This window comes from Pyrus communis, chromosome 1 (assembly GCF_963583255.1).
Source record: "Pyrus communis chromosome 1, drPyrComm1.1, whole genome shotgun sequence".
Taxonomy (NCBI): Eukaryota; Viridiplantae; Streptophyta; class Magnoliopsida; order Rosales; family Rosaceae; genus Pyrus; species Pyrus communis.
This window is the reverse complement of record NC_084803.1, coordinates 5,770,456-5,787,600: the sequence shown is the minus strand read 5'-3', so window position 1 is coordinate 5,787,600 and position 17,145 is coordinate 5,770,456. Positions and strand designations below refer to the sequence as shown.

Sequence of the window (17,145 nt, the reverse complement as noted above, 5' to 3'; positions counted from 1 at the left end):
CAATTGCTATGCCATGGTTGGTGTACTTTTTGCTTGTGCAAGATTAGGATCGTTAGAATTAGGGGACTAGGCTAACAATTTGATGGATAAAATTTCAGAATTGAATCGAAAAAAAATAAAAAGATCGAACCGAATCGAAAAAAACCAAAACCGAAAAAAAATGAACAAAATCGAACAAACTGAAATTTTGGTTCAGTCCCGATTTTAACAAAAAATCGAACTGATTTGAATTGAAGCCAACCCTACTTCTTACAAAAAAAAATCTTGAATATATTGGATCAAGCAATAAGGCCAGCAAAAGAAAATCCTACCAAAAGGGGTAGAAGAAAAAGAAAAAATACTTAACCTAACTGCTGTTACCATGAGAGTTGCTGTAATGGTTTATGCAATGAGATGCAACTAAATATATGTGTAGGCAACAGCATCATAACAGCCAAATTACTCTACCAAACTCCAAAATATATACTTGTTTTTTTTTTTTTTTTTTTTTTTTTTAACAAACGATATTATCTACACTAAGAAAGAGAAAATATGCTTAACCTCATAATGGACTAACAATAATGTGGTTTATATTCGCCTTTGGCGAGAATCGAACTTAATACCTCTCACCTACAATTGAAGAGGAATACAACTAGATCGTAGTACTAAGTGACAAAAAATATACTTGTTAAACAATGTATGATTAGGGAAAACAACATAATTATCGTCTAAATTTCTCCCTTAAGCATTAAGCAAGTGTCAGTCCAAATTCAAACATTTTGGTCGGTCATCTATTCCAAAAACCAAATACTATACAATATTTCAAAGGCTTGAACTAATTTATTTGTCTTCTCTCTTAATTAATTAATATGGTAATTAGTTCCAACAAAAACAAAATTTGGTAAGTTAATTACTTTTCCTTTCTTTGTTCAAAAAAAAAAAAAAGGAACTTTTCGTTTCTTTGACCAACAGAAGAACCGACTTTTACCTTTTACCTTTTTTTTATTCGGGTAAAAAATTCTCCACAACCGACTTTTAATTTCCAACACTTTGAAAATAATTTTACCGCCACCGTAGCTGCGCTTCCCAATACTTTCAGGAATTCAATACCCACCCCCAAATTTCACAAATACCAAATTTTACCCCTCATGCCAAGATCCGTAATTACCATATTCGCCCAACTCTTTTTCACTTTCACTTTTTAGAACCCGTCTCTCTCATCTGTGGCCGCCATCCGAGTCCTGTTCGTTTATTTTTTTCAGCCTCTCTCCCTCCCTGAAAATCCCCAAATCGCATTCGACCGAATCGTCGTCTCTGCTATTCGATCTGAACCTCGCCCTAAAAACCCTATCTTTCTCTCTCCTCGTTGACGAATTCAATCAGTTCCAGAGAAATTAGGGCTTTTTTATGGAGAGGATCATCGCAGAGAAGTACAAATTAGGTCGCAAAATTGGGAGCGGATCGTTCGGCGAATTGTATCTGGGTTTGTGAATCCTTCAATTAGCTATTTTTAACCCCGTTTGCTGTAAAATTTTGTTATTTTTGATCCTCCTGATTAATTTTTGTAAATTTTGATTTTGATTTTGATTTTTGTTTTTCAGCAACGCATATAGAGACTGGCGAGAATTTGGCGGCGAAGATTGTAAGTTTCGATTCGATCCCATTCATTTTTCAAATGTGATCGGATAGTTTGAGTGTTTGTTTTCGAGGAAAATAATTTCCGGGAAAAAATTGAGTCCGCATTGTATGTAAATTAATAGCCTGCGTTTTGAGCTGATCAAATTATGGTTCTTGTGATTGTTAGTGGAATCTTGTGTCAGAATTAGGTAAGGTTCTACGTATTTTGGTTCGGGTGGGCGAGTGCATGTTAGGATAGTATTGTAGGTCTCGAAAATTTCAAGAATTTCATAACTTGGGTGCATTTTGGAGTCGGAAGTTCTATCTTGGGATTAGAATGGATTTGTGTTTTGATTGGGGAAGCATTGTTCTCATTTAACTGTTCTCGTTTCTGGCAGACGAATAGTATGATGTACGAGCGATTGGTTGTAATTTGTTTTATTTTTTATTTTGGCAGGAAAATAACAAGACAAAACATCCACAACTTTTGTACGAGGCAAAGCTTTATAAAATTCTACAGGGAGGAAGTAAGGATTCAATAGAAGTAGTGTTTTTTTGGAACTACGTGCTCTCATAAGCTATCACCTTGGATCTTATTTTCTCTATATACACACACACATATATATAATGACTTGAGTTTATGACCCTTCAGGTGGTATTGCAAGCATAAGATGGGCGGGATTTGATAGGGACGATAATGTCCTCGTCATCGACTTGCTGGGACCTAGTCTTGAAGACCTCTTTGTGTACTGTGGGAGGAGGTTTTCACTGAAGACAGTCTTAATGTTGGCTGATCAGATGGTAATCTTGAATTTTCTCTTTGATGGCTTGTAATTTGTTAAGCTTATAATTAGTTGTTGTTAGAAAGCGGTTTTGCTTCTGTCTTATGGATTGCTTACATAAATTCTTGCCATATTATTTCGTCAGTTGCAATTTAAAATGTCTCACTTTTTAAAACCCGCACCTGATTACTGAATGCTAAATGTTTGCGGATCGGTAAATATGATTCCTTTGTTCATTCAATTGCAGATTACAAGAATAGAATATGTACATTCTAAAGGGTTTTTGCATAGAGACATCAAACCAGACAACTTCCTCATGGGTCTTGGCAGGAAAGCAAATCAGGTAATGTTAATGCATTCCTCTTCAACATCTAACTTGCACGAACAATAAAGCTTATAGGATTTCTCAGTTATTAACCATTGTTAAATACACATTTATCAGGTTTATGTTATTGATTTTGAACTTGCAAAAAGATTTCGGGACCAAAATACACACCGGCATATTCCGTACAGGTAAAATTCCATAATTTGGTTCGTGCTTAAATCTAGTGGGAATTTTGTGTCTTGAATGAGCTTTTCCTACTCTCAACATTATTTCTCTTTTCAGTATGTGTTGTTTATCTTTTCTTTTTCAAACTCATTCAGAGAAAACAAAAGCTTAACAGGAACTGCACGCTATGCTAGTTGCAATACCCATTTGGGAATAGGTAAGTAGAGATGTACTGTTTATTTAATTTTGTTCGAAATGTTTTGCCTATCTTTTTTTCTCATTTTTTTGGTTCATTGTTCTAGATCAGAGTCGTCGGGATGATTTGGAGTCACTTGGATATGTTCTTCTGTACTTCTTAAGAGGAAGGTATGCCATAAAGTCGAACCTCTTTTCTGAATGAGAATTTTATATTTTGAATTATTTTCCACTCCAGTTAGGATTCTTGCTGATTTACTTTTATTGGTGAAACCGATGTGTTGGCTATTGCAATTTCATTTTGATGACAAGCACTCTTCGCACAGTGTTTTGACCAGATATCTGGGTACTCCTCTATACTATTTTTTGGCCTGGCTGACTAATTGGTTTCTGCATTTAGCCTTCCTTGGCAGGGTCTAAAAGCTGCAACAAAGAAGCAAAAATATGATAAGATTTGTGAGAAGAAGCTATCAACTCCCATTGAGGTATGTGCATCTTGTGAATAGGAGGATCATGTTTAGAACTCGATCCAACATGGCTGACTTGTTGAATGCTGTTTCTGTTACACCTCGTCTCCTAAATTTTTGTATTAGTTCTTTCCCATTTTATGTTACATATAGAGTTTACCGGGAATTGTCCCATATAATCTAAATGAGTTCAAGTTTTAAGAATTCTTATCAAGAAGTATGCAATTATAAAACAGCTTCCAAATTTTTTTTTTTGATTGTTTTGTTTGTTTGCCCTTTTTTTTTTTTTTTTTTTTTCAGGAGTGGGGTTTACTAATTTCTTTGGAAGCTTTCCAGAGATCCATTACAATTGAGCAAGAATTTATGATGCATCCTTTTTGTGTCTTTAAATTTGTATTCTCTATGTACTGATGTCACATTTGTTTTCCAGGTCTTATGTAAGTCGCATCCTGTGGAGTTTGCATCCTATTTCCATTATTGCCACTCTTTAACATTTGATCAACGCCCTGATTATGCATTCTTGAAGCGCCTAGTTCGTGACTTATTTAGCCGCGAAGGTATGATATTTATTTCACCATTTCTATATTCCTGCAACCTATAAATAGTTGTAAAAAATGCCAGTGCTTTGTACAAATGAGCTTCTGCTTCATGGAAAAGTGTATAGAATTATTAAATGTGCTGATCTAGGTGTATTTTGAACTGGCAGTCTTTGTCTATTGATGTTTAAAACTGCTTTCCATATTTCACAGGATACGAGTTTGACTGTATATTTGACTGGACAATTCTAAAATACCAGCAGGCACAGCAGACAAGGACTCAGGGTCAATCATCTGTTAGTACTTCATTACACTTTCTTTTATTACTTTCTCCCATTAACCGCTGCTAAAATTGTATGCACAGGTCCAAGTTCTGTTCATTGTATGTATCTAATTTTCCTTCCAAGAACATCACAATTCATTTTAAAAATCACTACAAACTTGAAAGGTGTAAAATGTTTAGTTGGCCCAAATTATAAAAACAACACACATTACACATGGGAAATAGAAGAAAATAAATACCTTTCTTTTTTAAATGGAGGAAATTGAGGAATCGTTCCTGAACTATGATCAAATTGTAGTTTTAGTCCTTAAATTTAAAACTCATTAGATTTGATTCCTGAACTTAACAAAATGCAGAACATTGGTCCCTCCATACTAATACTATGAGATTTTCCGTTAGTTTGATGACGTGGTCTTTGTGGATTCCATATTTTTGGTCACTAAATGCCACGTGGCTTAAAATTCAAAATGAAAAAAAATACAAACATAGAGAAAGAAAAAAAAAAAACTAAAAATATAAAAGTTAATTCCCTTTCTCCCTTCTTCCCTTCTGCCTCGCCTCCTCCAAAACCCAACCACACCATTGTAGCACTCTCCAAACAACCAAAACAAAGAAAGTTTCTAATTCAAATTTCGAACACGTCTCCCTTTGTAAACGAATTCACAATGACATCCATCCACGCTGTCTCGACAGGTAAGATTCAAGAATTTTGTGGGATGCGGGTTCGGGGTTTGGGTGAAGGCTGTGCTCCGTGGGCTACAGGTTGGGGTCGGCTGGGGAGTGGGGATTAACGATTGGGGGTTGGAAGTGGGAGGTTGGCGGGGAGTGTATCAAAGATTGAAGTTGAAGGGGTGGCGTGCGAGTGTTGGTGGATAAGGTAGGCCTGCAATTTTTGTTGTAATTTTCGTCTTTTCTATTATATATAGGTGAAACTAACATGTAAACACTTTTAACTAAAACTTAACGGAATTGGTAATGAAGGACTAACGCTCCATATCTTATCAAGTTCAAGGATTAAATATAATGATTTTTTAGTTTAGGAACTAAAGCTACAATTCGATGATAGCTAAGGGACCATTCCTCCCATTTCCTTTTTTCAAACGAGTTGGATGTAAATATTAAATTAGATTAACCTATAAATATATAATAATTCACTCTCTTTACCCCAATATTGGTCCACTTGTTCGCCACAATATTTAAATATTATATTTCAACCCCCCAGCCTGTCGATTTCTGAGATCTGTGACCGAGTGAGAGATTTCTCCTGAGGAGACCTATTGATTGTTCGTCACAATCAAAAATTTCTCCTGAGTGAGGAGGAGACTGCCTGCTCTCAGCTTGGAGTTTGTTTCTGCTATCTGCTTTTCTAGCTTCAAGATTACTTGTAAGTATTTGCTCTCGGTACCTTCTTAAAGTTTCTTCCATTTTCCTTTGCGCTTTGTTCTGTTACTCTTGAATCTCCCCTATCCTGCTGTCCACTTTGTATATGGGAACTCTGAAGTTCTGTGTTCGATTCTTTCATCTCTAATATTTTTGTGTTCGATTCTTCATTCTTTAATATCACTAGTGTATGCCAAATAAATCTTCTTTTTAAGTCCTCATTCGTTAAAAAATCACACTCTGACATGTATCCAAAAATAACTCGTTAAAATCCCAAAAGGAAAAGTTTCTTCACCAAGTCAGCCCGATGACATGATTAGTATGACAGTTTGCACACAAGTTTCTGATGCTTCCAGTTTCACTAAAAGTTCTGGTTTCTATCATCTTCTGCTCTCTCTCTCTCTCTCTCTCTCTCTCTGTGTGCAGGAACAATGAGAACTTTATCAGTAGCTTCCATACTTCTGTATGCTCTCTTGATGCTTAGTCCACTGCAGTTAAATGTTGCATTGTCAACTGAGACACAAATGTTGATTGAGGAGGCCAACATGAGTGGCCCTTATTTAGGTCTTGTCATTCCAAATTCTTATGAAATGGACCCTCTTCTGCAATCTCCAAACTTCACTTCAAGTAACCTGTTCATAGATTTCTCTGGTAAGAAATGTATCCCATTGCAAATTAACACAAATTAAATTTCTTCCCTGGGTAAATTACCTAAAATTTCTTCTCATTTTTCGGGTTTTAAGGGAGGAGATTTCGATTTGGAACAATTGCTAATAAGCCAGTCATATTGGTCATGACAGGACTGTCAATGGTAATATATCTGCTTTACTTCAATTTTCTTAATTTCCCCTTGATTTCCTCTTCTTTTTTTTTTTCATTTCTGTTATAATATTTCTTTTTTGGTGTTCGATTGTTGTAGATTAATGCAGCAATAACTACTCAGCTATTACTGAGCCAGTTTGATATAGAAGGAGTGGTACACTATGGCGTAGCAGGGCATGCAAACCCATCCCTCAATCTTGCAGATGTGGTCATTCCTCAGTATTGGTCCCATTCTGCTCTTTGGAGCTGGCAGGTTGGTACTAGCTAATCCCTTCCCCCACAAACTTAACTTAGCTAGCTCCATATTTGGCTCCGTAAAAATCAGTCTGGAGTACTAGCAAAACATTTTGTTTGTTTTTGCAATACGCGTTAGTAGATGTGCTAGTTTATGATTTGCAGTTTAAGAAAAATGACTTTTTAATTGCACCGAGGCGCACAGTGTTCACACACACATATCTATATTATGTGGTTGTGTATTTTTCTTTTTTACAAATTGCATGGTGTAGAGATATGGAAATGGGCCCGAAGATGAGCTACCCCTTGAAAAAGATGGGGACTACACCAGAGAAATTGGATACTTAAATGTTGCAAATTACACAACAAATGTGACAGATGGAAGCACATATGACAACCTCTTGAACAACATTTGGTTTCAACCAGAGGAAGTCTTCCCGATAGATGGAACTCCGGAGGAAAGACAACATTCCTTTTGGGTTGCTGTTGATCCCCTTTACTATGAAATCTCCCAAAAATTGGAGGTAAAGTTACCTAATCGAGAGTCCAAATTTGAACACCGATTGGCTCTGCCCTTGAAATCAGCCATTCTGTCTTCTTGCAAATCACAGTTTGACACATATTCATAAATGACTCTTATCAAAAATAAAAAGAGAGATTTATGCACATGTGTGTTAGACTATGATTGACATGTAAGCATGAATGACTACTTTCAAGAGAAGGAGCCAAGTATTTTCCTCTGGATTCATGTTACGATATTGATGCTCTCATAAACTACGCCGCTCTAGGTCGCGATCTAATTATCTTCTAATATAAACCATAAATCCTAAAACAATATTCAGATGTAATAGTACTTTTGAAACATGATCATTAACTTATAATTCATGCATTCATGTTGTTAACATAGGACCTGCAACTTGAACGTTGTCTAAACTCAACGACATGTTTGCCTCATATACCAAAAGTGTCTAGAGTCGAAAGGGGAACAAGTGCAAGCATTTTCCTATCCAATGCAGCTTATCGTAGCTTCTTATTTGATAAGTTCAACATTAGTCCTCTGGACATGGAAAGTGCTTCTGTTGCCCTAGTTTGTCTTCAGCAAAGGGTGCCTTTCATTGTCATCAGGGCTCTCTCGTCTTCTTCATCCGGCAGTGGCTCCTCCGACCCCAACGAGGCTGCCAAGTTCATATCTCTCGCTTCAAAAAATTCAGTTATGGCAGTTGTGGAATTTATCAGACAGTTATCACTTCATCAGCAGCTAATTACTCATTGAACAAATGTCTAGTATTTGATTAATCTTGCTTCTTTTTCTTAACTTGTATGTGACTTTTGGAATGTAAATAAATAGGGTATTTTTTCTTAACTTAGACCACCTCCAAATGAATGTCAAATTATGGGTGATGTAGCAATTTGAAGTCTTATATCAAATTTTGTACTTCTTCAACTAAATTGTCAAATGTCAATTTATTATTTAAATAGAGCTTTGAATGGTTGTAATTATTAAAAAATGTTGAAACAAAATTTTTATTGGTTGGAATGTTAGTGGAATAAGAGATACACTATTAAAATGAATTAAAAATAAATTTGACATTGATGTCAAATTTGACTTCAAATCACAAAACCTTCAAATCCAGTTAGCAAATAACATTTGAATGGAGAGACTTTTGACATCAAATATGCACAATGATATTTCTTTTAGGATTTTGACATCTCATTTGGAGATTAGCATCTCAATCAGAACGCGGGTTCTAAGATTTTTGAGGCCTGTGTGTCGGGACGGGCATGTCTGAACAGAAATGGACAAGGGTTTTTGTTATGGGGGATTCAAGATTTGAAATTGAAGGGCAAAATTGGAAAATTGCAGGTCTGGAAGACTGGTACTTCAGCTGAGCAAAAGGATGGAGGTCTTATGCCAAAATTGAGGAGAGAGAAAGTGGGTCGCGGAGGAGAGAGAAAGAGAGAGATTGGGGTTTTAGGTTTGGCTATCGATTTGACCACACTTAATTAGCAATATCATAGGCCTCAATCCGATTTGTTTTTTGTTTTTTGTTTAGAAATTAAAAAACATTAAAAAAGGATCCTGGTAGGATCCTAAAACATAATACAAATTAAAATTTAGGAAGTGTTATTGATATTTGAAAAATCTCATTCTACATTTCTATTAAGAATATTTTTGTTTCTAAATATAAAAAATTTAGAATGTAAAATAAAGAATTTGAAATGCTAATAACAATTCCTTAAAATTTAATCTATTAATCAAATACATGATTAATTTTCTGCGGCAGATGCATATAATGTGAAGAATTGATTGAATATGTCAAGGAATGGGCAAATCAGCACATACAAAACACATTCGGACAGATGATATCATGATCTGACAAATGTAGCACCAAAACTTAAACAAATCAGCAAAACAATTTTAGGAATTTTGTGATTGTGATCATTTATTGTACATCGTGTAATCAGAAATCATTTCAAAATATAAAATTTAAAATTAAATATAAATAATACCTAACAAAAACTAATCGTCCCTAGAATCCCTAGGAAAATGATCATCGCCGGATCATTTTCCAACAAATCAAAATAAAAAACTAAGAGCATCTCCAAATGAGATGTCAAAATATCAACATAAGCTATAACAGTAAAAAAAAGATCACACTAATATTCTCCAACCGAAATGTCAAATCCTATGTGACAATGACATGGATTGGTAGCAAGAGAGTTGTTGTCAAATTTGACAGCAGCTTCAAAATTAATTATTAATGCTTTTTATTGGTTTAATTGTAACATCCCGTCCCAAATTTCATTTTAACGTACGTGTGAAATTACAATTTTACCCCATAGTTCGTTAAACTTACGTGTAGTTTTGTGTAGTGTGGTGTTGTAGGACCACACATACACTCACACATCACCCTCACTCTCCCCGGATTCCCTCCCTCATTCCCTCACTTTCTGTCACTCTGTCTCTGTCTCTCTCTCTCCCCGAGTTCCTCTCTTCTTCTTCTTCCTTCTCCACACGGACCAACATCAAACTCACCCAATACTTCACCAATCAAGAAACCAATTACACCATTGAACTCGTGAGGTTGTGAGGAGCACAACCATACCAATTCCAGGTAAGAATTCTAACGTTTTCACGTAGTTTCGACAATGGCCGAATTATGTACTGTTCATGCAACCCTTAAACTAGCTTGTTTTTGGAATTTTGAAGCTCGTAGTTGTGTTTGTGAGGTCCCAAGGAACCTCGGAGTGTATCGTTGGACAGAAGTGGACGTCGGGATCGTCCTGTTCAAAGTTGGCCGACTTTTGAAGTTATGGATAGGTATGATCTAGTAATTTTTAGCCCTTGAAACTAGTCTATCGTGATTCTACTAGTCCTAAGCTTCATTTTGGCGTTTGAATCGTGAAAAATGGTTGAAAAACGAAGGAGAAAACTAAGTTTGAATTTTTCCCAGTTTTCCGGCGCCGTCGCCGGCGCCGGAGGCTTGCCGGAGAAGAAAGGGGAATATTCCGTTAAGTCTAACGGAATATTCCTAACGGCAGTGACGACATCTGGTTAGATTTAACGGAATATTCCGTTAGTTGACGGAATATTCCTGACGGCGTCAGTGTGCATGGCACGTGGCCGCGCGTGGGGGGCGCGTAGGTCCGTGCCTTGGCCGGCGCGTGGGGGCGCGTGCGTGGTCCAAAAATTATTCTAAAAATATGGGTGTGATCCTGAGGTTGTGTAGAGTACGTTGGTATATTCATTTGTCCAATTTGAGCAATGTATGAGAAGTTATTACGAGAAGTTGCTTAGGTGCTTTTAAATTAACGTTTTCGTAACTTTGTCGCATTTAGGTGATTCGTATTCCGAGGACGAGCGTACACACTCGAGGCAGGGGGGCTACGACCCTTCCAATTATCAGTGAGTGGGCTTTTGTTTTCCGTATATACCTAGATACATATTAATTCCCAGAAATTAAATAGAAAAGGTTATTTGTTTTATGCCATGCATCATATGAATGTTGTTTACGCATCATTGCATGTATTAGTAGTGGCATACATATATATATGTGTATTTGGTGCTGTGGACGCACAGGTAAGTGCCAGGTAAGCGGTATTCATGTTGTTATGCAATGGTAGTTTGAGATGTTTAGAGAGCTCATAATCTGCACCCCCGGTGTTAGTGCTCCCGCCCGAGGCCAGGGCACAGCCTTCACGTGTATGTTCACCAGCACCGCATGCTCGCCTTGGATCCAAGTTAGGTGCAAGCCTGTCGTACAGACCACAATGATGGTTCCGACTTGTAGGTGACCCGCGATTTATCGCACAGCTTCACGTGATCGTAGCACTAGAGCATACATATATATATTACACCCAGCCTGTCGTACATACCACGTTAGGTGGTTCCGACTCGTGTGCAGATTCAGTTATTGAGTTGAGAGTGGAGCTCTAGATGCAGCCGTACAGGTCACGTTAGGTGACTCCCGGCTGCTAGATTATATGTTATTGATGTGAATTACGCTTGAGTATTTATATTTGATTATGAGTTTCCGTTGTGGCATATTCTCGAGCATGAATGGTATATTGTGGAGCATGATTGGCATACCTATACATACGTATATATGTTCATTTTCTGGGAAGTATACAGGTTTTACGGCGAGGGGTTAGAATGTATTTTGCTAAAGAGTTTTCAAATAGCTTTGTTTTTGCCCACTCACGCTTTTGTTTTTGCGCCCCTCCAGGTTCTAGTGGTCTAGCAAGTTCGGTGGTTTATCCCAAAGGGCGTCTCGGCATTTTTGACAGACACTCACCATTGTAGGGTCACCTTCGGGTGTATATATGTCGTATCTTTTCCTTTTGGACTGTTGTAGACTTGCTCTGAATTGTGTCTCACATACACTAGTACTTTGTATGCTAGTTAGTTTTTAATTATTAGTACTTTTATATTACTATCTTAATAGCTTCCGCACGCGCACATGGCTACGTCACCTTCGTGTGACGGCCAGCATGCCCTGATCTCGGTCGGGGTGTGTCATTAATCATCATTGCTGCAATTAATGTTGTTGTTGATCTGTTTCCCTTTTGTTCAATCGACTCTTGTTAAAAAAAAAAAAAGGTGAACGGTCCAGATTTCATAATTATTAAATGTCTTTTATTAAGTTTTTATTAATTTAATCATTTATTTTATAATATAATAAAATAATAATTTAATTTGACATATCAGATAGACAATAAAACTTTAAAATATATCAAAATGCCATATAGGCTGTCAAATTTAAATTTTATTTTTCAAAATTTGACATCCTCTTTGAAGATATTCTAAACACATTAATTTATCATAAATGGCTAATCAGTTTAACGAAACAAAACAATGTTATGCCTGTTTCTGTCATAATCCACACCATCTCCTTATCATTGTTATTAATTTATTAATTATGGGTCCAAATCATTGTCGCACGTTTTTCTTTTGTCTGCAATATCCAGATATTTGACCCAATAATTCGAAACATGGTGACAACTGAAATCTAATTTGGTGCTTCCTATGAGCTCTAAGCTGATTCCAACCCAAATGTGTTTACAGTTAAATTTTGTAATCTCAAAACTAAATCTTAGTACGACAAACAGTTTTTTTCCTAACTCCATCATGTTACACATTAACTATATTAACTGTCGAAGAATTGTCTAGACCAAATTATTTTTTTTTTTCCTTAATTTGACCTCAATAAAAGGTGATGATAAATGTCTCACCATTTTGACACATCTTTCATCGTCCAATTTTTATACCCACTTTTTTTTAAAAGGGAAATTCAGCTGTGCCAAAAAAATTGGTACTTAATTAGGTGAGTTGGAGATGGCACAACCATCCAAAAAGCCATTCAAAGCTGGAGAATTTTAGAAGGCATAAAAGGAGCACCAAGAAATAAGAGAAAACATTGCAAAGATCCTTTTTCTGCGCACCCTGTAAAATAATGTCCATCTTTCTCAAACCCCTCCCTCTTCTCTCCCTCTTCTTCTTCGCCTACTATCTCACAAACCCTAATGTGTTTGGAAACTCTAGGGTTCTTGAAATCCCACTCATAGTTATATACAATGGAGGTGGTGAAGAAAATGGGGCCAACAAGTATGATGAGGGAGAGTATAGAGGTGGGTGGGAATTGGTTTCTGAGAATTCAGGTGTATCGGCCATGCACATGACCATCATGCCTAATAGTAACAAGGCCATTATGTTATCATTTGCTTACGAAGTTCAAGTTTGAAATAGGTACTAGTTTGTCATGTTAAACGGTGCAAATATGGTAGCACTCTTCCAAGTTAAGTCTTTGTAAATCGTTATCCTTTTCCATCAGAAAAGTGAAAACAACCCGGCAATTGCGCTTCGTAACATTTTAGAAAAGCAATTCGGAACCATAAAATGAGTTTGAGTTGGCGGTTAAAAAATTAATGAAAAGGGCTTGAAAACTTGGAGTTTTAATGATAAGGACAAAATAAAGAGCAAAGTGAATGGTATCATGATTGACTTTTTAGTGTAAAAATGTGGTTTTTCGTTAAAGTAAACAGTACTGTGAGCTTTTTGTTAAAGTTTTTTTTTTCTATTCCTAAGAAACAAAACCAATGTTGGTTATCTCAAGTTCCTAAATCTTTGGTTCAAACGTCCAAGACTCCCAAGTAACAGAAGGAACTATTGGTTTTGAAGTAAACGCGTGTGCTGTTCATGCTTCTCTCACTCACTCATTGTGAGCTAGGGGTACCTAGTATAGGTACGTGTCACGAGCAGCTTTATGTCACGTATTGTTACTAAATCAGTACAAATGGTATCTCGTTGCTAGGAACGAGTATATACATGGCATGAGGACAAGGAGAGCTAAGAGCATCTCTAAAGGAAATGTTAAAAATTATACATGGACTGTTTAGACAAAGAAATGTGGTTTTCTTGTTTCAAAAGAGATGCCAAAATTCTACATGGATCGACATTCTCCACTTTGCTGCCAAATTTGAATGCAACGTTAAAATTTGTTTTTGTTTTATTTTAATGTTGGGTCCACATGTTTATTTTTCTTCACTTATTAATTATTTTATTATTGTATTATGACCCACTTGGTTTTATAAATATCCAAACAACATTTTATGAAATGGACCCTCTTCTGCAATCTCCAAACTTCACTTCAAGTAACCTGAGATTTCTCTGGTAAGAAATGTATCCCATTGCAAATTAACACAAATTAAACTTCCTCCCTGGCTAAATTACCTTAAATTTCTTCTCATTTTTCGGGTTTTAAGGGAGGAGATTTCGATTCGGAACAATTGCTAATAAGCCAGTCATATTGGTCATGACAGGACCGTCAATGGTAATATATCTGCTTTACTTCAATTTTCTTAATTTCCCCTTGATTTCCTCTTCTTTTTTTTTTTCATTTCTGTTATAATATTTCTTTTTTGGTGTTCGATTGTTGTAGATTAATGCAGCAATAACTACTCAGCTATTACTGAGCCAGTTTGATATAGAAGGAGTGGTGCACTATGGCGTAGCACGGCATGGAAACCCATCCCTCAATCTTGCAGATGTGGTCATTCCTCGGTATTGGTCCCATTCTGCTCTTTGGAGCTGGCAGGTTGGTACTAGCTAATCCCTTCCCCCACAAACTTAACTTAGCTAGCTCCATATTTGGCTCCGTAAAAATCAGTCTGGAGTACTAGCAAAACATTTTGTTTGTTTTTGCAATACGCGTTAGTAGATGTGCTAGTTTATGATTTGCAGTTTAAGAAGAATGACTTTTTAATTGCACCGAGGCGCATAGTGTTCACACACACATATCTATATTATGTGGTTGTGTATTTTTTCTTTTTTACAAATTGCATGGTGTAGAGATATGGAAACGGGCCCGAAGATGAGCTACCCCTTGAAAAAGATGGGGACTACACCAGAGAAATTGGATACTTAAATGTTGCAAATTACACAACAAATGTGGCAGATGGAAGCACATATGACAACCTCTTGAACAACATTTGGTTTCAACCAGAGGAAGTCTTCCCCATAGATGGAACTCCGGAGGAAAGACAACATTCCTTTTGGGTTGCTGTTGATCCCCTTTACTATGAAATCTCCCAAAAATTGGAGGTAAAGTTACCTAATCGAGAGTCCAAATTTGAACACCGATTGGCTCTGCCCTTGAAATCAGCCATTATGTCTTCTTGCAAATCACAATTTGACACATATTCATAAATGACTCTTATCAAAAATAAAAAGAGAGATTTATACACATGTGTGTTAGACTATGATTGACAGGTAAGCATGAATGACTACTTTCAAGAGAAGGAGCCAAGTATTTTCCTCTGGATTCATGTTATGATATTGATGCTCTCATAAACTACGCCGCTCTAGGTCGCGATCTAATTATCTTCTAATATAAACCATAAATCCTAAAACAATATTCAGATGTAATAGTACTTTTGAAACATGATCATTAACTTATAATTCATGCATTCATGTTGTTAACATAGGACCTGCAACTTGAACGTTGTCTAAACTCAACGACATGTTTGCCTCATATACCAAAAGTGTCTAGAGTCGAAAGGGGAACAAGTGCAAGCATTTTCCTATCCAATGCAGCTTATCGTAGCTTCTTATTTGATAAGTTCAACATTAGTCCTCTGGACATGGAAAGTGCTTCTGTTGCCCTAGTTTGTCTTCAGCAAAGGGTGCCTTTCATTGTCATCAGGGCTCTCTCGTCTTCTTTATCCGGCAGTGGCTCCTCCGACCCCAACGAGGCTGCCAAGTTCATATCTCTCGCTTCGAAAAATTCAGTTGTGGCAGTTGTGGAATTTACCAGACAGTTATCACTTCATCAGCAGCTAATTACTCATTGAACAAATGTCTAGTATTTGATTAATCTTGCTTCTTTTTCTTAACTTGTATGTGACTTTTGGAATTCAAATAAATAGGGTATTTTTTTCTTAACTTAGACCACCTCCAAATGAATGTCAAATTATAGGTGATGTAGCAATTTGAAATCTTATATCAAATTTTGTACTTCTCTAACTAAATTGTCAAATGTCAATTTATTATTTAAATAGAGCTTTGAATGGTTGTAATTATTAAAAAATGTTGAAACAAAATTTTTATTGGTTGGAATGTTAGTGGAATAAGAGACACATTTTTAAAATAAATTAAAAATAAATTTGACATTGATGTCAAATTTGATTTCAAATCACAAAACCTTCAAATCCAGTTAGCAAATAACATTTAATTGGAGGGACTTTTGACATCAAATATGCACAATGATATTTCTTTTAGGATTTTGACATCTCATTTGGAGATTAGCATCTCAATCAGAACGCGGGTTCTAAGATTTTTGAGGCCTGTGTGTCGGGACGGGCATGTCTGAACAGAAATGGACAAGGGTTTTTGTTATGGGGGATTCAAGATTTGAAATTGAAGGGCAAAATTGGAAAATTGCAGGTCTGGAAGACTGGTACTTCGGCTGAGGAAGAAGGAGGAGGTCTTATGCCAAAATTGAGGAGAGAGAAAGTAGGTCGCGGAGGAGAGAGAAAGAGAGAGATTGGGGTTTTAGGTTTGGCTTTCGATTTGACCACACTTAATTAGCAATATCATGGGCCTCAATCGCATTTGTTTTTTGTTTTTTGTTTAGAAATTAAAAAACATTAAAAAAACAATCGCATTTGTTTTTTGTTTTTTGTTTAGAAATTAAAAAACATTAAAAAAGGATCCTGGTCGGATCCTAAAACATAATACAAATTAAAATTTAAGAAGTGTTATTGACATTTCAAAAATCTTATTCTACATTTCTCTTAAGAATATTTTTGTTTCTAGATATAAAAAATTTAGAATGTAAAATGAAGAATTTAAAGTGTTAATAACAATTCCTTAAAATTTAATCTATTAATCAAATACATGATTAATTTTCTTCGGCAAATGCATATAATGTGAAGAATTGATTGAATATGTCAAGGAATAGGCAAATCAGCACATACAAAACACATTCGGACAGATGATATCATGATCTGACAAATGTAGCACCAAAACTTAAACAAATCAGCAAAACGATTTTAGGAATTTCGTGATTGCGACCATTTATTTTATATCGTGTAATTAGAAATCATTTGAAAATATAAATTTTAAAATTAAATATAAATAATAGCTAACAAAAACTGATCGCACGATGAATGGTCATGATCACAGGATCCCTAGAATCCCTAGGAAAATGATCCTCGCCAGATCATTTTCCAACAAATCAAAATTAAAAACTAAGAGCATCTCCAAATGAGATGTCAAAATATCCACATAAGCTATAACTGTAAAAAAAAGATCACACTAATATTCTCCAACTGAAATGTCAAATCCTATGTGACAATGACA

General features: G+C 36.0%; 2 protein-coding genes across 6 annotated transcripts; both read left to right on the top strand.

Moving 5' to 3' along the window:
• The first annotated feature begins 1,195 nt into the window (after positions 1-1,195).
• Positions 1,196-4,561, top strand: LOC137730595 (casein kinase 1-like protein 4). Of its 2 annotated transcripts, XM_068469585.1 has the most exons (11): positions 1,196-1,462; positions 1,581-1,621; positions 2,054-2,123; positions 2,249-2,397; positions 2,626-2,721; positions 2,821-2,891; positions 3,024-3,085; positions 3,171-3,234; positions 3,464-3,548; positions 3,961-4,087; positions 4,280-4,561. In XM_068469585.1, the coding sequence occupies exons 1-11, from the start codon at positions 1,387-1,389 to the stop codon at positions 4,414-4,416; spliced, it is 978 nt and encodes a 325-aa protein (XP_068325686.1). In that variant the 5' UTR covers positions 1,196-1,386; the 3' UTR covers positions 4,417-4,561. The 2 variants fall into 2 exon arrangements, with proteins under 2 accessions (XP_068325686.1, XP_068325692.1); XM_068469591.1 differs by lacking the exon at positions 4,280-4,561 and having other exon boundaries at positions 3,831-3,964.
• Positions 4,562-5,184: 623 nt separating this feature from the next.
• Positions 5,185-15,696, top strand: LOC137730567 (bark storage protein A-like). 4 transcript variants are annotated; one of them, XM_068469574.1, is made up of 6 exons: positions 5,185-5,733; positions 6,156-6,380; positions 14,049-14,116; positions 14,225-14,380; positions 14,635-14,886; positions 15,270-15,696. In XM_068469574.1, exons 2-6 carry the CDS (start codon positions 6,161-6,163, stop codon positions 15,633-15,635), a joined length of 1,062 nt encoding a protein of 353 aa, XP_068325675.1. In that variant the 5' UTR covers positions 5,185-5,733; positions 6,156-6,160; the 3' UTR covers positions 15,636-15,696. The 4 variants fall into 4 exon arrangements, with proteins under 4 accessions (XP_068325675.1, XP_068325669.1, XP_068325661.1 ...); XM_068469568.1 differs by lacking the exon at positions 14,049-14,116 and adding an exon at positions 6,473-6,540; XM_068469560.1 differs by lacking the exons at positions 14,049-14,116; positions 14,225-14,380; positions 14,635-14,886; positions 15,270-15,696 and adding exons at positions 6,473-6,540; positions 6,649-6,804; positions 7,058-7,309; positions 7,693-8,135 and having other exon boundaries at positions 5,196-5,750.
• The last annotated feature ends 1,449 nt before the right edge of the window (positions 15,697-17,145 follow it).